At 37.0% G+C, this 22,537-nt stretch overlaps 1 protein-coding gene across 2 annotated transcripts in view; it reads right to left on the minus strand.

Annotated features, from left to right (window-relative positions):
• LOC150079833 (uncharacterized) overlaps positions 1–22,537 on the minus strand; it is a 172,654-nt gene that overhangs the window by 75,229 nt on the left and 74,888 nt on the right. For both annotated transcript variants that reach the window (XM_090382470.1, XM_090382469.1), the window contains exons 3-4: positions 14,952–15,025; positions 5,048–5,156 (exon numbers count right to left, since the gene is read on the minus strand). In XM_090382470.1, the coding sequence (XP_090238596.1) occupies positions 5,048–5,156; positions 14,952–15,025 (183 nt within the window). The remainder of the gene's footprint in view (positions 1–5,047; positions 5,157–14,951; positions 15,026–22,537) is intronic.

Consider the following 22,537-nt stretch of genomic DNA (forward strand, 5'->3'; position numbering starts at 1 on the left):
TACCAAACACAAAAACAAAAATAATTTTAGTTATTTCAGTTTCTTTTGTTTAGTACACAGATAAAAATTTGCACAAAGATACAGCTTATTACTATTGATGAGTATGAAAAAGAAGAAAGTTTGGACTAATAATAACAAAATTATTATTATTAGTCCAAATAGATACACATTGACTGTTAAGCATATGCTTAAAAGTGGAAGTGAATGGCAGTAGCCAGGTGGGCAGGAGCGGCAGTGTGTAGCACACGCTTCTTGATTAGACCGGGATTCGAGCCCGTGACCACCAAATACGGAGGATGCGGAAAGGTCAGGGAATGACCACCACATATCCCCGGAGCAATATGGCCTTTGTTGCTAATGCTCCCAAAAACCAAACAACAACAACAATGGATATTTAACTCTCACACTGCTGTTCCATGCCCAGTTCAATACTGTCCACCAAAGAGCAGTATAAGAAATCCTACTTCTCCACAAGGGCCAATATCAGTCCATTGGGAAATCTTTAGAATTAACATCACTAGTTACTATTGTTGAATATATTTTTAGTTTCCAGATGTTGCTACACCAGATGTGCTAGAAACTTTGTCACATGTTGTTATAATTGAACTCAATTATAATGAATACAGATATAACAAAGTTATGGCTTTGTTCAAATAAAATTCTTCCATATATTTCCATTCCTTTGTTAAAATAAAATTCTTCCAAACATAAAATTCTTCCTTATTTTCTTACTGCAGTAAGCAAATAAGGAAGAATTTTATGTTTATAATGAGCATGGTAATTGAAAGCTTCAAAGAAATAACAAAAAAATTGTTAAACAAGGGGTCACTTTGTTGTGGTCCAAATCAGACCAGGTAAGAGTGGCCATAAGTGTCCAGGGTACTAAGATTTTTTTCCTTTTTTTATAACCTTCTGACAGTGCACAAAACTGCTTCTCACTGACAGATGCATCTTGGGATTAGGTATACATTTTATAACTTCAAAATTGGCATGAAAAAAATCATTTACTTTTTGATGCCACCCTTTATTTTCAAAATTGCTACAATCCATTTTTTAATATTAAAAGTGTATATTTTAAATTATTTTTTAAAATAAAATCCCCTTCCATGCTTTAGCCATGTTTTTTTTTTCCAATGTTAAAAAAAATGAATGCCTGCATTTGGGTGTTATGTTTACTGTTGCAAGCAAAAATTTAAAGAAACTAAAATCAAATATTCTGTTTCATGTAGTTAGGGTTCATCACACTGAACCATAAACAACAGATGAAGCCAGCCAGTGCTTCAGATGGGAGATGCATGGAGCAAAGATGATGGTAGTGCACTACCATCATCTTTGGATGGGAAAGATTGAGCCCCTTTTAAATTCTTGTTTTTCAACACAAGATAATTAATATACATGAATAGGCTTAAAATGCACTCTGTTTTTATTTTTTTGAGGCCAGACTTCTTCAATAACAAAATTAATGATGCAGATCGATCTGAAATACTTCAAGATCGATCATATCTTCAGGAATTCATAAACTGGAATTGACATCACTCATATAGATTTTGTTTAAATTAGAAAAACAGCTCTCACATACTTTATCCAGGGGTGCTCCCATCATAAAATTAAAGTTGCATTGGTGGAGAAAGGCACTCAAAAAGCTAACTGAACTTTTTTGCATGCTTACAAGGACTATACAAAAAAAAAATAAATAAAATAACTTAAAAATTGAAAAATATAATAAATTTACATCAGTGTGGATTTAAGTATTCTCCATTATTTTTATCTACAAAGGCTTCTCCATATTTTTAAGCATGTTTTATGGTCACTGTGATCGATAGAGTTTTTTTCTTGTACCAAGATGCACAACGTTAATTAATAGAGGCATACTGCTAAATAAAATTGTACTAATGTACATCTAATAACATGTTAGTAGATGTACATTAGTAGAGGCATGTGATGCTTTCTTGCATCATATGCCTCTACTAATGCTAATATGCCTTTGCTATCCTGACAACTGTTGATTTTATGCATCCATGGAAAGCTTCGCCAATTAAACTTGTGCAGCAATATGACTGGATGATACAGGTACTCCTAACCACAATTGGCAGCTATTGTCATTCAAACTATAACTTCATATAAATGATATATATTCTTTTAACTTGCAGCTTAGAATGTGGTGTGTTAGAGAAGTAATTCTCAAATACAGCAGAAATGATTTTTAGAATTAAGAAATGAAAGTGAAGTGCAGCAAATATTTTTTCCCAAGGGAAACCCTACACTCAAAATCAAAAATTAAATATTTCCAAATTTCTTTATGTAATTAATTTTTATTCCTATATATACAATATAGGAACAGCAATAAGAATCCCTTTGGAATATTAGTCAAAATTTGGAAAATAAATTCCACAAAAATTAGAAATGCATGTACAATGAAGTTGCCAAAGCAACTACCAGAAAATATGTTTTGATCGTGACAATCTTGTTTCATGATACACATAGCTGGAAAAATAATAGCAGTTTTTCATGGTCAGGAGTAATGAATGAGAGACATAACTGGAGAAGGAATCTGATACTAGTGGACTGTTCAGTCATATCACAGGACAAGTTTGACATAAAAAAAACACACTTCTTTGTAAAGCAACAGAATAAGTTTTCTGTGGGTTCATATTAAACAAATAATTATTCTTTGTTGCAGATAAAATTTACACCTGCAATATACTCTTCACGGCCAACTTCGCCACAAAACAAAATACAGGACCCAACAGGTTAGTGCCTACATCTAGATAATTGGCAAGTGTATCAGATGTAAATTAACACACTGGCTACCATCTATATCTGAGAGGCCCATTCAATGTGCTGTAATTTTTGGGAATGTTGAGAAATAACAACATTCCGAAATCCTCAACATTCCAAGAATTTGTAAATAATGGTTGAAAAGTAAATGTTTGGAATTCATACCTAAAAGCAAATGCTTATTTTTGGGATAAGCACTGTAAATCAGAATAAAACTAAATATTTTATCAAAAAGTTTATTCTATCTATATAAACTAGCCTCAACACAAGCAAAAAACTAATAAAAATGTGTACCAAGCTATAAACAAAAATGAACCACTGATGCTAATAACCCAAAGTTCAATCAGCGTGCCAACAGAATCAAGCAGTTCATATCATGTGCCTTTACATTTAGACCCACTCATATTGACTTTTTAAGAAAAACTGCCTGTGTGCATTACTGCATGTTCAGTGGTGCTGTGCCATAATGTATATAAGTGTTACAGCAGCACTTGGGTTACAGTTGAATGCTTAAATAAGTTAAATTGATTCTGATTGCATAATATTTTCATGATAAAGAGAGAGAAGGGGATAGGGTTCCACAGTCCTTCATCATAAGGCACTTTCTACATGATGTCAAACATGCAGTGAGGGTCTTGATATTATACAGGATGTTTCAAAAGTGATGGTCAATAATTTAAAGGTGAACTGTACAGACTACATATGCAAAAAAAAGCCTAGTAAACATGGGTCCTTAAGTGAATTGTTTTCGAGATATTGCACATTTCTAGTTGGGATCCACCACTGCACTGACAAGGTGAACTGTACAGAGTTGGGATCCACCACTGCACTGACAAGGTGAACTGTACATAGTTGGGATCCACCACTGCACTGACAAGGTGAACTGTACAGAGTTGGGATCCACCACTGCACTTGACAAGGTGAACTGTACAGAGTTGGAATCCACCACTGACTTGTTTGTTTAGGTTATGCTCATTCTCTCCATTTCCCCTCTCTCAATGCTCTGAGACATAGCAGGCATACTAGTACTTGTTAACGGATAGTCAACACGGAAAGAGGTTACAGCAACGAAGAGGATGCGGACATGCACTTCACGTATGGTAAAGCCAACGGCAGTGCACACAAGGCTGCATGTTTGTACCGAGAAGCATTTCTCTGCCGAAGGCAGCCCCCACAGGTGCACATTCATCAGGGTACATCAATGCCTTAAAGAACACGGGCGCTTTGCACATGGAGTAATAGGGCGCCTCCTTAGCCAGGTGGGCAGGAGCAGCAGTGCGTAGCACATGCTTCTTGATTAGACTGGGGTTCGAGCCCGTGACCACCAAATACGGAGGATACAGAAAGGTCAGGGAATGACCACTGCATATCCCCAGAGCAATATGGCCTTAGTAGCTAATGCTCCTAAAAACCAAATAACAAACAAACAAACAAAAAATACATGAAGTACGAGCAGGTAGGCCCAGAAACATAACACCTGATGTTGAGGAAAGTGTGTTAGAAAGAACATCCTGTAATATGTAATGTCTGTAAAAATCCTGTGGGGTTGAAACCAAAAATTAAAAATGTATTATCTTATGTTTAATGAAATGACCCTTACAAAGGATTCACAGCTTTTTGCTAAACTAGTGCTCCCATAGTCAGTGGCGGATCTTAACAGAAAATGTGCATTATCTTGAAAATGGTTCATTCGTGACTTTTTTGCTTATTTTAGTTTGTACTTTTCACCTTTAAATTATTGACCATCATTTTTGAAACACCCTGTATAGGCTGATAGCCACCACTTTTCACAGACTTCAGTAATTTGCATGTTACAATGCATGCATATTAATTTCAATCATTACTGAATAAAATCAACATTTCATATATTTGAAACACATTTCATAGTAAAAATATATAACAACCATACATTCCAAATTAAATGATTTCCCTTATGTGGATGACATTCGAAAAATGTGACAATGGCCCTCTAGGGTATTTTTGAGGCGTTCCAGCAACATTAGCCACTTCAAAGATGATAATATCCATTACTTTGTATGGTTTCTACAGGAACATGGCGACATCCATTACTATATGTGTATACATATATGAATTCCACAGGTATAAACATTTCTTCCTTATAATTTTCAGCAATGGCAACTGCTGAAAACCTTAAGGTAAGAACAATAAAAGTTTTAAAATTGAGCAGGCCCTTTAAATGGTATATAAAAAATAAAAGTTAATCCACTGCTATAAAATACCAAAACTGTTAACTCTGCATGTGACTTACTTTTTACTTTGAGAACAACACCAGGACTTGTGCGTAACAAGGAAAGCACCTCATTATGAATAGCACGATGAACACTGAAGCCATTCACTCGAATAAGCTGGTCTCCAACCTAAAACAAAAATCTTAATTTTCATATGCTCTCCCAATGTTTTATCAGAGCAACCTTTTCAATAAATTCAGTTAAACAATTCTTTGTACAGTTATAACACATCAATTTACTAAAAATCACAGTGAAAACTGGCTTTACTTTGATTTTCTTGGTATGCACACACTGAATTTCATAAAATAATCAAAATTACTATAGCATAAACTCTTAACTCTGACCAGTTAGTTTAACTTCTGTTCCGGGTAAAATAATGGAGTCACTGGTTAAATATGTATTGCAGGATCATCTAGACAAGACTGCAGCAATAATTCAGACACGGCATGGGTTTGTTAAGGGTAAGTCTTGTCTGACAAATTTGATTGGTTATTATGATGTGGTTACAAAGGAACTGGATGCAAAAAATAATTTTGATATCATATACTTGGATTTCAGGAAAGCTTTTGACACTGTTGCGCATGGAAGACTATTGTACAAATTGGAGCAGAATGGCATTAAGGGTAAGTTGCTACAATGGATAAAAGGATGGTTAAGTGCGAGAAGATAGAGGGTGGTAATCAATGGGTGCTGCTCTTCTTGGACTAATGTTATTAGTGGAGTCCCACAGGGTTTGGTGTTAGGTCCACTGTTGTTTTGTATATTTATCAATGATATTGATGAAGGTATATCAGGCTTAATGTCGAAGTTTGCAGATGATACAAAGGTTAGCAGGGTTGTTAATGACAGTAATGGCAGTGTGCTGCTGCAACAGGATCTGGATAATTTGGGCAGATAGGCTAAGAAGTGGCAACTGAAGTTTAACCTTGACAAATGCAAAGTACTGCATATGGGTAGAAGTAACCCCAGAGAAACGTACCAACTGTGTGGTACTACACTTAAGGTGGTAGAAAATGAAAAAGACCTGAGAGTAATTGTGCAGGCAGATATGAAGTTTTCTGAGCAATGCAGACAGGCTGCCAGGGCAGGTCATGGGGTTTTGTCAATGATATATAGGAATTTTGCTAGCAGGGAAAAGGAGGTGATTATCCCTCTGTATAAGGCAATGGTCAGGCCACGCCTTGAGTACTGCGTACAGGTCTGGAGGCCTCATTTTAGGAAGGATGTAGATTTACTTGAGCGTGTACAGAGAAGGGCAACAAGATTGGTGAGGGGAATAAAGGGATCCTCTTACCAAGAGAGGCTTAAGTTCTGCAAATTGCAGTGGCTGGAGACTAGGCACCTGCGCGGTGATCTGATTAAGGTATATAAGGCCTTGAATGGGTTGAGAACGCTGAATTCTGATGGGATCCTTCCACTTGTTCAGATTACAAACCTAAGGGGGGGCATAAATTCAAATTAAGAAAAGACAGAGGTAGAATAGATGTGCGGAAATTTGCCTTTAGCCAGCGGGTGGTTAATTGCTGGAACAAACTTCCATCTGTCGTTGTGGAAGTTGATAGGTTGAATAAATTTAAGGAGGAACTGGACAGGCATTTGGAGGAAATGGTGTGATTTTTTTTTTTTTTTTTTTTTTGGCTGATGCTGCATAAGCTCATACATTTGCTTTCTTGCATCACATGCCACCACTAGTACTACTACTACTACCTGAAATTTGCACATTTCAGGAGGTTGCTAAGTTGAATCATAAAATGTAATTTTCAAGGTCATTATAAAGACCTTGAAAATTATATTTTATGATTTTAGAGAGAAATTTATAATTAGGTCTATTTATGTCACAACTGTGATTTTTACAGATTTCCAAGAAATTGGTAATATTTTTCCCCATTTCTGTGAAATCAAATCATTCTCCATATTTTCATGGTTTTTCCCAATTTTATTATTTTGAAAATTCTTTTTTGTGTCAATTCTCTACAAAACTTGTAGAAAAGTTAATCAAGTCCTTTTATCAAAAGATCCATCAACGACAAGCAAAGGAAAACAAACAATTCATTACCAATGTCAGTAAGGCATTCTGGTGGCAGTATACAGAATGCATTGGGAATCAACTCCTTCAACAGTGGGTTGTCGTATGGACCACATACTCAGTGACATTCATTTGCCAATCTATTTTATGACATCATGTAACCTACTATAAAACTATTGCTTGTAGTAAATTTACAATGTATTTAATTCTAAGTGGTACTAATTGCATTAATCCTCTGCTCTTCCAAATTTTGACCAACATCCCAAGGAGATATTCCAAATAAGCTTTTAACAGCAAATAATGATAACAGTCAGTCAGAAACTTTACAGTAAGGATGTTTCTCTATTATGGAGCACAAGTATTGTTGGTTTTGATTTCCTATTTAATTAATACTTTAGTCCAGTAAATTATTAAAGTATTTAATTAATACTTTAATACTTTTGTTCTCAAACTATGTTTTTGTGGAAACACAGTTTCCACAAAAACCCTATCCTAAAACCTAAAACTTAAAAAAAACCTAAAACCCTACTATAACAACTGGTAGTTGTTATAGTAGGGTTTTAGGAGCATTAGCAACTAAGGCCATATTGCTCCATATATATACCGTCTATAAATTGTGTGTTCTGTGGTCGATTTTCTGTTTGCTGGAAGAAAAATCCGAGCTTCCAGGAAGGGAAACCATGCTACCCTTGCCTGAGACCAACTAACTCAGTGATGATGTAAAAAAGGTTCATAAAAATTCCTGACATCATTGACCAAACTCAAACTCAGGTCTTTTCCACCCAGTATGGGGAGGACAGCAATTCTACCAATTGTGCTACTAACAAGAGTGAATCACTAGTGTTCTGCGATCTAGACCAAGATGTTCTGCCCCTGAATAATGCTAATGAATAATGAAAATAATGCTAATGGATAGAATATTATGAAATATAGTTTTTGATTCCATATATTTTTTTTTAGCCTTTGGTGCCTGCTATTGCTTGTCTACTGGTCAGCACTGTCAACAAAATGGAATGAATGAACAAGCAGCAAAGAAATATTAAGGATAAGAATTCTATAAAGCATTTAGGGCATAAGCCTCAAGCTATGGAAAAGTCTAGATTATGTATAAGTATAGTGCGAAAGCATCAATAATACATAGCCAAATCTGAATGAACAGAATATTAGCAAAGCGGCATCGTTTTAAGTAATATCTCATATTGTGAATACCTTCACAATGAGTTGCCATGATATTGCACTACTTCGAATAAGTAACGCTTCACCTGAGGAGAAGACTAATGTTACTTATTCTCAGATGGATACCATCACCCAGACGGCACTGTTTCAGGGCTATTTGGCCCTGATAGTGCGATATCATGGCAACTCGTTGTGAAGGTATTCACAATATGAGATATAACTTAAAACGATGCCGCTTTGCTAATATTCTGTTCATTCAGATTTGGCTATGTATTATTGATGCTTTCGCACTATACTTATACATAGTCTAGACTTTTCCATAGCTTGAGGCTTTCGCCCTAAATGCCTTATAGTCTAAATACATCATACACCATCAGGCATCTCTCATATTGTGGAGTTATACTTCATAAGTATAACTCCACTTGTTCCTAAATGCCTTATAGTCTAAATACATCATACACCATCAGGCATCTCTCATATTGCGGAGTTATACTTCATAACTGTTTTGCCATCATTGCATCACTTGGGTACCTACCCACTCACCGAAGAAGGGCCAAATAGCCCTGACACGGTGCCGCCAGGGGGAGCCTGATGATGTCCGGAGTTTCCAAGAATAGGTAACAACAGCCTTCTCCACTGGGGAAGCGTTGATTATTCGAGGAGTTTATGAGTTTTTGAGTGGTGTGAGTTGAAGGAGTTATTGTCCCTTTCATTCTTCTGCACCGTTTCTTTCCCTCTACTTTTTGCTTTTCTAAGTCTAATAGGAACAAGTGGATATTCGAGTAGATATTCACATACATACATAAATAGCCCTGAAACGGCACCAGAGGAGCCTGCCTTCTCCACTGGGGAAGCGTTGCCTATTTGAGGAGTTTATGAGTTTTTGAGTGGTGTGAGTTGAAGGAGTTACTGTCCCTTTCATTCTTCTACACCGTTTCTTTTCCTCTTCCACTCCTACTATTACTTTCCCTCTACCTTTTTGCTTTTCTAAGTCGAATAGGGACAAGTGGATAGTTGAGTTATTATCCCACACATATACAAAATAGCCCTGAAACGGTGCCGTCTGGGTGGTGGTATCCATCTGAGAATAAGTAGCATTAGTCTTCTCCTCAGGTGAAGTGTTACTTATTCGAAGTAGGCTACTAGGAGACGGTCGTGTTCAAAGCCGCTACGTGGATTTTTCTTATTTATTGATTTGAAATTATTGTTTTTCTAAAACTTTTGATTTAAATTTAGGAGTATAACATTATTTTGTGATTTTCTGATTAATTTGGTGTATTTATTCTTTACTCGGCCTTGTAATTGCATAAAAGTATCGGTAAGGGTTTCCACGTGTTTCAACTCCGCTACCGTTCGTAACTTTCCCGCCTTTGTGATACGATAGTTATATACCGTACTAGATAGCGTTAGTTGAACTTTGTTAGCAGTTAAATTGTACGTTTAAATAAATACATATAACGACTTAGATTACAAACGTAATATAATTAATTATATTTAACATAATTAATAACATAACATAATTAATTATAATTAATTAATAAATTAATAGAATCATGACTCAGACCAGAGCAGCAAAGCAAAAGGCTAAAGCTAATGGAAGTGCTGTGGCTCAGAGCAGAACTGAGGGGGGCAGTTGTCCTCTGACTCACAGCCTTATAAAATGCACTGTTTGCTTGATGTTTGCAGAGCAATCGGGTACGGGACATGATACTGCCAAGGGGGATGTCTTTGTGTGCGCGCGATGCAAGGAGTGTATCGATATCAGGCAACAACTCGGCGTTCTTGTGGGCCTATATGAGAGCTTGAGGGACAGGGTGGATGCCCTCGAAGAAACTAAATTGAGGGGCCCATCAAGCTCTCAGCTGCCCACATCAACGCCAGAGCTTGCACTTGGGCATCGCGTGACACAGAGACAACCCCCAAGGCAGAATGCGCTGGTCCCGAAGGAACTAGTAGTTGTTGGTGACTCTATTGTCAGGGAAACGGGGAACATGCTTTGTAAAAAAGATAGGTGGAACAGGACCAGGGTATGTCTGCCAGGGGCAAAGGTTGATGACGTTGTAGAGCGAATATCATCTTTTAAGGGCACAAAAGGTGATATAGCTGTACACGTTGGCACTAATAATATTAAGAGTAGGAGACCGGCAGAATTACTTAACAAGTACAGGTCACTGTTGAACAAAAGCCGAGAATTAGGGTTGAATTTGAAAGTGTCTGCAATTCTGCCCAGACACGATAGGAGGGAGTATATGATGAGAGCCTTGTTGATCAATTCGGCCCTGGAAAGATTGTGCAAGGCTCAAGGGGTAGAATTTTTTTCAGCCTGGACTGTACTTGTTAACAGGAGAGATTGCTTCTACAGGGATGGGATACACTTAAATAGAAAGAGTGCAAGAATATTTGCTGGTGCTATCGAGGCAGTGTTAGGTGGGTCGGAAAACTGCTAGCTTGGGGGGAGACAAAGACCAATAGATTGACAGTAGCCACTGGCAGAGGTGAAAGAGATTCTTGCACTGCTTCTATTAGAATGAGCAGAAGCCTGAAAAACAAGATGCATGGTATTTCAGAGACTGCTGGGAGCCATTGCGGTACAAGTAAACACATGGGTTGTGTTAGGGTAGCTAAGAATAGAAACAGGTGCAGGTATCCTTGCGTGTACACCAATGCTAGGAGTTTAGTAAATAAATTTGATGAATTTGAGGTATTGCTCAAAACATCGAAGGCAGATATTGTTGGGATATCAGAGACGTGGTGTCACACAAATATAAGGGATGCAGAACTGCAATTTGGGGAGTACAACGTCTACAGAAAGGATAGACAGGATAGGAAGGGGGGAGGGGTTATGCTATTAGTTAAAAAACACATAAAATCCAAGGAAGTGAAGCCAGTCGACATCGCTGGACAGTGCAGTGTCGAGTCAGTTTGGTTTGACATAAGCATTGGGAGATCAAAATTGAGAGTAGGAGTGTGCTATAGGCCTAATGACTCTGATGAGTATAATAAGAAACTGTTCGGAGAAATAGAGTGGGCCAGTAAATCAGAGAGTCTTATAATGGGAGATTTTAATTTCCCAGATATTGACTGGAATTTGGGGGCTGGTTACTCACACACTAGCAGGGCTTTTGTGGATTTATTGGATGATTGTTTTCTACATCAGCATGTTCGGGAGGCAACTAGAGGGAGTAATACTCTTGATTTGATTATCAGCAGTGATTCTTCATGCATTAAGAATCTGCAGAAAAATGAACCACTAGGTGGCAGTGATCACAGTGTGCTGAAGTGGGATTTACTCAAAGAGGTAACTACCATTAGGGGTAAAGGGAAGGGTTATTGCTTCCGTAAAGGCGACTACGATGGACTGAGACAGTATTTAAATTCTATACAGTGGGACCAACTGATGATGTTACCAACAGCAAATTCAAAATGGGAAGCATTCAAAGAACATATCTTGGAAGCTACTAGGCTTTACATACCAACTAAGAAATATTGTTCAAGGTTTAGGCCAAAATGGATGTCAGATGAACTAATGAGGCATATGGCAGAGAAGAAAAATGCATGGGATACTTACAAATTAACACATGACGCAGAAGCCTATGATAGATACAAGTTGATATGCAACCAAGTTACAAAGGAGGTTAGGCAGGCGAAGGCAGATTACGAGAAATCCTTGGCAAGGGATGCAAAGAAAAACAGCAAAGAGTTCTTTACTTATGTAAACTCTAGAAGGAAGGGGATGAATCAGATTGGTCCACTTGATATTGATGGGTCAACTGTTGATGATCCTGCTCAGGTAGCTAACAAACTAAATGAATATTTTGCATCGACATTCACACATGAGGAGTTATTCAGCAAGGGGAATGCCAGAGGTGTATTCAACTCTAGCAGTAAGCTACAGAATCTTGAAATAACTGGGAGTAAAGTGGAGGAGAAACTGTTGAAGATAAACACAAGAAAGGCACCCGGGGTGGATGGGATCTATCCAGTTATATTAAAGGAGGCAGCAAAGGAAGTAAGCAAACCCTTAGCCATAATTATGAGAGCTTCCTTGGACTCAGGGGAGGTACCCATAGACTGGAAATGTGCAAATGTGACCCCAATTCACAAAGGAGGATCAAAGGCTGACACAAGTAATTATAGACCTGTGAGCTTAACTTCTGTTCCAGGAAAATTAATGGAGGCACTGGTTAAAGAAGCACTGCAGGATCATTTAGACAAGACTTCAGTTATAGCTCAGACACAGCATGGTTTTGTTAAGGGGAAGTCTTGCCTGACCAACTTGATTGGATACTATGATGCAGTCACAAAAGAACTGGATGCAGGGAATAACTCTGATATTATATATTTGGATCTTAGAAAGGCTTTTGATACTGTTGCACATGGAAGACTGCTACACAAATTGGAGCAGTGACATTGGAGGCAAATTGCTGCTATGGATAAAGGGGTGGTTGAGGGGGAGAAGACAGAGAGTGGTAATCAATGGACACTGCTCATCATGGACTGATGTTATTAGTGGAGTCCCTCAGGGCTCAGTGTTGGGTCCATTATTGTTTTCTGTATTTATAAATGATATTGATGATGGTATATTGGGCTTAATGTCCAAGTTTGCAGACGATACAAAGGTTGGCAGGGTTGTCAAGGACACTACTGACACTATGCTGCTGCAACAGGATCTGGAAAGGTTGAGCAGATGGTCTGAGAGCTGGCAAATGAAGTTTAACATTGACAAATGTAAAGTACTACACATGGGAAACAGCAACCCCAGAGCAACGTATCAACTCTGTGGTACTACACTGACAGTGGTAGAGAATGAAAGGGACTTGGGGGTGGTTGTGCAGGCAGATATGAAGTTCTCTGAGCAGTGCAGACGGGCTGAAAGAGTAGCTCGTGGAGTATTGTCAATGATATACAGGAATTTTTCAAGCAGGGATAAGGAGGTGATTATTCCATTGTATAAGGCAATGGTCAGGGCACACCTAGAGTACTGTATACAGGTCTGGAGGTCTCATTTCAAGAAGGATGTAGAGCTGCTGGAACGAGTACAGAGAAGGGCAACAAGATTAGTGAATGGAACAAAGGGGTGCTCTTACGAAGAAAGGCTTAAGTTTTGCAAATTACAGTGTCTGGAGACTAGGCACCAGCGAGGTGATCTGATAGAGGTGTATATAGCCTTGAATGGTTTAAGCATGCTCAATGCTGATGGGATTCTTCCTCTAGCTCAGAAAAATTACCTGAGAGGGCATAAATTCAAATTGAGGAAAGACAGATGTAGGATAGACGTGCGGAAATTTGCCTTTAGCCAGCGGGTGGTTGGTTGGTGGAACAGACTTCCATCCCTTGTGGTGGAGGTTGATAGCCTAAATAAGTTTAAGGCTCAGCTGGACAGGTATTTTGAACGAACAGAGGGGTGAAGTGGAAGTGGGTTTTTTTTTTTTTTTTGGCTGAAGCTGCATAAGCTTGCTTTCTTGCATCAAATGCCTCTACTAAGGCTAATGCTAATATCATGGCAACTCGTTGTGAAGGTATTCACAATATGAGATATAACTTAAAACGATGCCGCTTTGCTAATATTCTGTTCATTCAGATTTGGCTATGTATTATTGATGCTTTCGCACTATACTTATACATAGGATGAGAATTCTATAATGTACATATAATTTTAAGATGCAAATATGCTTTGATTTGCATACTTAGATTCTAACATTTATATAATGATGTACTTTATATAACTAAATAAAAGTACATTTATTTTTACTTTCATTTTTGTATATTATTTTCTTCAACTCCACTGCAATTTTTATCATATTTTTTTTTCCAAATGTCTACTGCTACTTATAATAATCCATAAATAGGTGCATATTCCTCACTGAAAATATTTACTCACCTCCAGTCAAACAGTAATGACTAAAAGATGCCGTAATGATGTTTTAATGATGTTTACAACTTATTTAAATAAAAAACAAATGACAATGAGGATAAGTTTTTTTTTACCTTTTTTTGCAATATTGTTTGTGAATAATCAAATTCTTAACAGTTTACAAATCTGCAATAAAATTATAAATGAGTTGCTAATTCCCTGAAGGGAAATACAAAATCTCAATACAATAATGCTCTTCTACATAGAGCTCAAATGGTTGATTAATTTATGGAAACTGAAGACATCCAGAGAGCGCAATAGCCTGCTAGATCTGACTCCAAACCAGAACCCTACATACAGAAATATGACTAGGGATCAAGCTGATGGCAAATTTTAGCTCATGCAGGATAAGTGTGTGTGGGGGGGGATGATGACTTGTAATTTGCCTCCTCAAAGCTTGTTTTCGAAGAAGAATATTGCACTGACCTCCTGAATAACTTTGCTATCACCACGAGTGTTTTTTAACTGAGCACTTTTTGTAGTCTTCAGCAACTTCTGTCAGAGGAATTTAGAACTGCTGCATTGTTATGACAGCTAAATTAATAGTGCTCATTTTATAATCTGTGCATTTTTTGTTGCAGCATACAGATTCAAATGTAGGGCAATCACATTAATAACCAGATATGTTACCCTAGAATTATAGCCAGCCCAAGTATCCCAGCCATTTGTAAATATCCCTTTTAAGATGCAAACCAAAATTTCTGGTCATGACAAGTATATTATAATTTACAATTCTGGTGAAGAAACAAATTAAATGTAATTTTTAAAAAAATTTCTAATAATTCAAAATGCTGTTTCAGGTACTTACACAAAGTCCTTGTCTGTGAGCTACTGATCCTGCTAGAACCTCTGAAACAAAAACACCAGTTCCATGTTCCCATCCTAAAAAGAAACAAAGTTGACATTTCTAAAAAAACTAAATGAAAATAATAACTTTTATAAACATTAATCGATCATTTTCCCATAATTAAAATACTGCCAATTCTCGTGACGTCACAAAAAAAGTAAGGGGAAGCAGATGAATCCCCTTCCTCCCAGAACAAATATTTTTCTTTCGACACACAAAAATTGTACACATAAAAGAAATATTTCTTGACTTTTCATTCCAATGTCAGTTTTCAGTCTATAAATCCCCAGTCCCCTCACCTGGAGAGAAGGGGTTTACAAAGCCACATGGAGAGAGGTCTGGATTCAACATTATTTAGTTGACTATCATTTATTGCCACCCAAGAGGTAGTGACAAATGATACTTAATTAATTGATATGTTAATATCTTTAAATATTTAGTGTAGTCCACATAAAATAACAATAAAATTCAAGTTTGGCGTCATATAAAAATGGCAATGTACATAAAATAATTATTACAAGCAAAACATAAGATTTGACAAATGCAGTAAAGAACTACTTAAGGAATAACTTGAATACTTCAGATTACTATCAAAAAATGAATTCATGTTAAACAATCTCAAAGTAATGCAGATATCTGCATGTAGTGATATAACACAACTCAATTATCTTGCACTAATGCATAAGTTAAGGGAATTATATAAACATGCAGGTATGTAAACATAAATGACAAGTGTCATTTATGTTTACATATCTGAAACAAAATTTGCGAAAATAATAATAAACAAAAGATAACTGGTTCAAGAGCTTACATATTTAGGGTAAAAGATCTTAAATATTTAACTATTTCTAATTTAATTTGTGTATGATCATGATGGGTAGGGAGGGGAAGAAATGGTCATATGAGTTCTACAAGCAGTTATCTTTTATTTATTGTTTTCTTAATAAATTATTTGGTATCCATGCTGAATATTGCTTGTCAAAACAATTACAGAATGTGCACAGCTCAGAAACACTTTGAACCCCGGGGGCTCACATCTGGTGAGTATGGGCTTGGCAAACCCAGGGTCCTGAGCTGGATATCATCATTCTTCTTTCTTGGTGATGCCTTTCTACTTTCTCTCTCTCTCTCTCTCTCTCTCTCTCTCTCTCTCTCTCTCTCTCTCTCACACACACACACACACACACACACACACAGGGGGGTAACTCGGGAATTTTTTTTTTTTGGCTGGTGCAGCATAAGCCTTAGGCTTCCTCGTACCATATGGCTAATAATAATAATAATAATAATAATAATAATAATAATGATAATGATAATAATAACAGGCACTCAAATTGGCTACTGTTTTTGCTATGATGTGGTTGTCTGTCAAGCAGATAACTTTTCATTAGAAAAGCCATTCTGCATAGACAGTTCTTGGCAGTGTTTTGATGAATTAATATCTGTTTAATTAATCAATGTGTTCCATTTAAAGTTTAGATTAATTAAAGAAGTAATGGAGGTTATACCCATAAACAGCAAAAGAGATAGCAAGAAAATCTTAAATAGCAATATAGATACTATGCTATAATAGTAAACACTTGATTAAGTCCCATCAACCATATCTGGAAGTCAACTTTTTGCAAACCCATTTTGTGCAATATAATTCTCCAAGTATACTGGGACTAGGCCTCTCCTATGGTCCACTGCCACCAACACCCTTCCACTAACAGCTGTTAGTGGAAGGGTGTTGATGAAGTTCACAATTTCAATTAAACTGTAGGATTTTATCACATGTCACTAACATCCTTCACTACATCTATGTTCTTGAAGCAATTCTTTCCACCTGGATGGAACATACATGAGGTCATGTCTACATGCACATACAATCCTTCCAACAAGCCAGGACAATTTCAGGTCAATAGCAAATGTCTCCTGCCTAGTTACATTATTAGAAATCCTCCTATCTGTGTACATTATCCATGCAAATTCTGCACACAAATTTTGCATAACTGTAATGAGCTCTTGAAACATCAATTGTGCAGTATTGTTTTGACTGGATTAGTAATCTACTTCATGTAAATTTGTTTTTTTATTTTGTAGCAATAATACTCTTCACCATATTCTGATAAAAATTTTAATACATGTATAAAATATTACTGATTTATTGATTGGAAGTTAACTAGTGTTACATCTTAATGTAACTAGCGTTACATTAAGATATTTCAATGCAATGTTATAACACAATGATATTTCATTTTATCGTAAACTCCACTAGGTTAGTCTGTTCATGGATATTGCTTATATGCAATTTTTTAAAATTTTATGTTCTTTCCTAAATTGGCAATAAAGGAATTTATATATATATATATATGACCAAAAGCATTTGGACAATCTTGGAATTTGAAAAAAATGAAAAGTAACTGTATTCATGCTAAAAGTAGGCAGATCAACATAGTATGATAGATTGGTCACGGCATCAGCATAGCCACCCAATGGGGAGTCACCTAGAATGCCAAATTACCAATTAATCCATCAGTTTCTTATGAGCAAAACCACAACACCCTAGAAAAATGGTGGTTAATATAATCCCAAACAAAAACATCACAGTACAACTGAAACTAGGAAATGCCCAGCAGGCCATAGAAATTGATGGAAAGAGACCAGAGGGAGCTTAAAAGAGTGCTATGTAGATCCTACCAGAGTCCTAATTGAATATTAACCAGGAGTTTAGGGATGTCAAAAGAACTGATATTAGTACAAGGATATAGGATCTGCATCAGATTTTACAGAAGGGCTGCAGCATACAAACCAAACAACACAGCACCCAATTTACAGCATCAAACTGCTTGGTGCACAACCCATTGCAATCAATCCCTGGAATGCTGGAAAGCTGTTTGTGGAGTGATTAATCATGACATTTAGTTTTCCAGTTGATGGCCATGTACAGGTCTGACAGATGCCTGGAAGAAGCACCTCTACCCATCGCAGTGGTATCCCAACTGCAATGGGTGGAAGTTCTCTCACTGTCTGGGGGTGTTTCTCGTGGTTCAGGCTTCAACCATTGGTTTTCATTCTTGATACAGTAACATTCCAGACAATTTTACTTTTCCTGTGGGTGGTACCCACATGGGGAAGACCCTTTTCTATTTCAGCATGAATATACACCACATCATATGGCACAGACTGTAGTGCGTACCCTGATTTGAAGGCACTGGCATGCAAAAGCTGGAATACCAGGAGCCCAACTTTAATCCTTTTAAATGTCTTTGGGATGAAATGGAATGTCACCTTCACTAATATGCCTGCAATTGGTATCTGAATTGATCACTATGGTAACAGAGGAATGGACCAAAATAATGTCTTCCTGTTATCTGAAACTGGTTCTGAGTCTACTGATGAGGATACAGTATGTAATTGCGACTAAAGGTCCAAATAAACTATTCATACACTTTGTACACCACAATGAAAAATAATTTTAATAAATGAGCATTACAATACAAACCCTTACCCTTAAAGGTTAAAGGGTTTATAATGTGAAGAGTTAAATAATAAATCAGCATTATGTTACTTTTAAGGATTAAAGGGTTTGCAGAGTAATGCTCATTTATTAAAATTATTTATCATGGTGTAAAAAATGTGTGAATAGCTTATTTCTGGATGGATAATACCCACAAAGAAAATGTTGCATTTAAAGTCATGATTAAAGCCATAACAATGAAAGGTGTTATTAAACACTGTATAATAAAATTTTTTTTGAAATATGCTAGCATCAAACTACTTTTGGCAACATGGTGTACACAGAACTTACAAGAATTAATATTACAGTTAAATTCAAAAGGATTTTCTCAGTCCAGCAAAACTTTTGTGTTCCTTCCTTAGTGGTTAAGTAAACTACTATTTGATTAGAATTAAATTATTTACATCAGCAAAGCGCTTTCCACACACCACAAACATCACTAAATCATGGGCATTTCATTTTACATGAATTTGTTATTAATACTTTACAACTGAAAGGGTAGTCGTGGGGATAAGCACCAGACTGCCAGTAAGGATGACATGGGTTCGAGCCTCGGAAAAATAAAATAAAAATAGAAAAATATGTGGTGCCATCTAGGAAACGAAACGAAATAAGAACTGGCCAACTATCATACTAGGCTGAATGCACCGGTTCTCCTCCGATCACTGAAATTAGGCCCGGTTAGTACTTGGGAGGGTGACTGCCTGGGAATACCGGGTGCAGTTGGCTTTTTTAAGGCCTGACGTAGCCAAGTGGTTAGGAGCGAGAGTGCTTAGCATGCGTTCCTTGAGTGGCCCAGGGTTCAAGTCCATGACTACTAAATACTATAAATATTTATACTGATGATTATGTAAGGGAGTGTAGAGCATTCGACTGCAGATCGAGAGGTCCCTGGTTCAATCCCGGGTGATCCCTGACTTTCATAATGCTAATTCTAACTTATAATTCAACTTCTAATACATATTGTTATTGGGCATACCTGTTGTGTATATATTTTATTAAAATAAAACAGAAAGCTTATTTAACTGTTTTTCAATTTTGAAAAACCAGAAAATCAACTCTGACAAAAGTGCACTAGGAAAAAAAAGAAAGCAATGTTCCACTTGTCATTCAAAAAGGAGAAATAACACATCATACAAAAATATCTCATAGGAACGTTATGTGTCTGGAATGTCTTTTATCTCCCAAAAAAAAGGAGGTTACAGTGTACAAAAGTGAAAATTTAAGCTAACAAAAGCAGATAAGCTTTTGCAAAATTTTTGATTAAAAATAGGACAATCAGATTAATTAATACCCCATCTCTTACATAGTTTCTCCACATCTGTCTCATAAACATTCTGTTCCTGCTGCATGCTTTTTCCATAGATGCTTCCATGGGCACTGTCCTTTTGAATGGAAACCATAATTCCTCCACTCTCTTTCAACCATTCTGAACACATGCTGCAAGAAAACTGCCACAAGGTAGGGCACACAAGATATTAGTGAGGGATGCAGAATTTATCATTCTATGCATTGCAACCAATGAACAAGACACATCCGGAACCATGACACTCCTCCAAGGTGGACTGGCCAGTTTTTGTTCCGATGACTTCCAACAATTTTGGCCTCATCTGAATCACTTATCATGTCATGATATTAGTTGATTACACAAATTTGCTGTTGCCTCTGATGGCAATTACCACCCGGCCACATGGGCCAGTCTGCTCCTGCACTCTTCTTCTCAGTTACATAGTTGGAACAACACAATGAAGTAGTAAGCATTCTTCAAGCATTTTCCATACCCATACACATCCATCAGACCAGAAGATATGTAGTATGACTTGTTGTTTGTATAGGACAGGTTTCAACTGATCCACGGTTCAGGTTTAGTGGGCTATAACTCTTCCACGAAAATTCATGACATACAGCTCTTTCCATGACACTAACAAACTCAGATGGTGTGATGGCAAGATGAGGTAACCAGCCACGAAAGTTGGCAGTTCTTGTCAGTCACTATTTTATAGATACCTGGTCATATCTTGGACTCAGTATCACCTCTGGACTTCCATTCTGGAGCACATTCCTCTGGAAATGTATAACTCCTGAGATACAGCATCACAGACATTAATACATACCTATTGTTTCCCCTCTGAAACTGCTAGCTCTTTTCAGGTGTTCATCATTCAGCATACACACATCTGAAATGAATTTCAGGCTAAGTGCCAATTTGTATTTAATTTTTATCAGTTACCAGAGAAAAAACCAGATGCTTTGTTTCAGCCTGATAATGCATCATCACATTTTCACAATGAGGTTAAGACATAAGTGAACGAGCAATTGCTTGATCTATTTCATAAAGTAGATCCTTGCCCTATTATTAAGTAATCAAATGATTTCTTTCATTTTTATTTTTTGGGCTGTATTGTTTTGTTGCTGAGTCAGCTATGCAGCAACCCAAGACAAAGCAAGAAGAAGTCCAAAAATGAGGAGTAAATAAAAATTTATTTCTTTTAAAAAAATCATTAACAAAATTACATAATTTTTATAATTCATTATGAAAATGTTTGAAAATGATTAGGGCAATGAAAAAAGTGAAGGGGTCACAAAATACTTATACCAAAAACATTTGTTTAACAGTTATATCATAGTTACAAACAAAAGGTAGGGTACCCCGAAAACAACTGTGCACCCAGGCACTGTGGCTTCTATATTGTGAATCTTTGTATCTTTAAAATGATTATTCATTACTGAGAGTATATTTTACTAAGGATTATAATAGGATTCACATTTTAGAACATGGTTGACTCCAAGTCAACCATGATTTTAGATATGGCACTACTATGTACTTATGTTAAATCTTAGCAATAAATAAACTCATACACCAACCATAAGAATAAGTATTTTACTGTAACTGAAAATTTACAAATTAAAATAAAATAAATAAAATTACTACACTATGTATTTACAAAAACTAATATTATAATAAATTAAATTATGTACATTGTGAAAACATTAAAACTGTAATAAAATCCTTGCAATAAAATATACTAAAATAAACTGGATTAAAAGCGATAAAAACTTAGAGCTTTCAGAAGCATCGGCTTCCTTCCTCAGCAGTAACAAAACTTCCTGCAACACTTCCTTATATAACAGGCTCAAGGTACTTATACACGTGGTTCAGTCGGCGCATGGTCTGAAATGGAAGCGGAAACAGCTCGGGAGCATGTCAAGCAAAACCGTTCATCCGTACTTAGGACAATAGTTTCAAACAGAGGATGTATACGCATACCTCTGTCCCTATTCATAATATTGTTGTCGGATGAACAGATTTGTAAGCTCTCGAGCCATTTACGGTCCCAGAACCCATGCACTTGATCCACAATAACCGCATCCTCTGGGGAGATTTGATGCTGCCTCTCCCAAAAATGCTCGGCCACAACAGACTTGTTGTAATCAGCGGTTTTTATAGCATTTGCATGCTCCCCCAGACAATCCTTGAGTCGTCGTTTTGTCTCGCCCACATAACATTCCCCACAATCCGGGCATTTTATCCTGTATACCACTCCACTACTCAGGTCCTTTGCTATTGGGTCTTTTACTTGGGACACAACTGTGTGCAACCTCCGCCCGGGAAGCTGCACACAGCGTGTTTTATAACCATGCAAAATTCTCGCTAGATGCTCAGTAATGCCCAGATAGTAAGGAATGTATGCGGTAGCCACAGGAACAAACGGTTCCTGACAGTTGGACTCTGTTCCTCTACTAAATCTGTCTATGATTCTCTGGGGGTATCCGCATTTTCTAAGATCTGCTGTGACTAGTCTAATTTCACATTCTTTGTCCTCAGAGGTAGTACAGTGTGACCCTGCTCTATCTAGTAGAGCTTTTACCACACTATTCTTAAGTTTTCCAGCTTGTGCTGAACTATAATGGGTGTACTGGCCTCTGCACATATGTTTTTTATACACTGAAGTTTTAAGCCTAGGGCCTATCCTAGAGACCAGTACATCCAAGAATGGAAGGGTACCTCCTGCCTCCACCTCTGAGGTAAATTGCATAAATTGGGAGA

The sequence above is a fragment of the Mastigoproctus giganteus genome, chromosome 10, assembly GCF_048544385.1.
Source record: "Mastigoproctus giganteus isolate SK-2022 chromosome 10, ASM4854438v1, whole genome shotgun sequence".
Lineage (NCBI taxonomy): Eukaryota > Metazoa > Arthropoda > Arachnida > Uropygi > Thelyphonidae > Mastigoproctus > Mastigoproctus giganteus.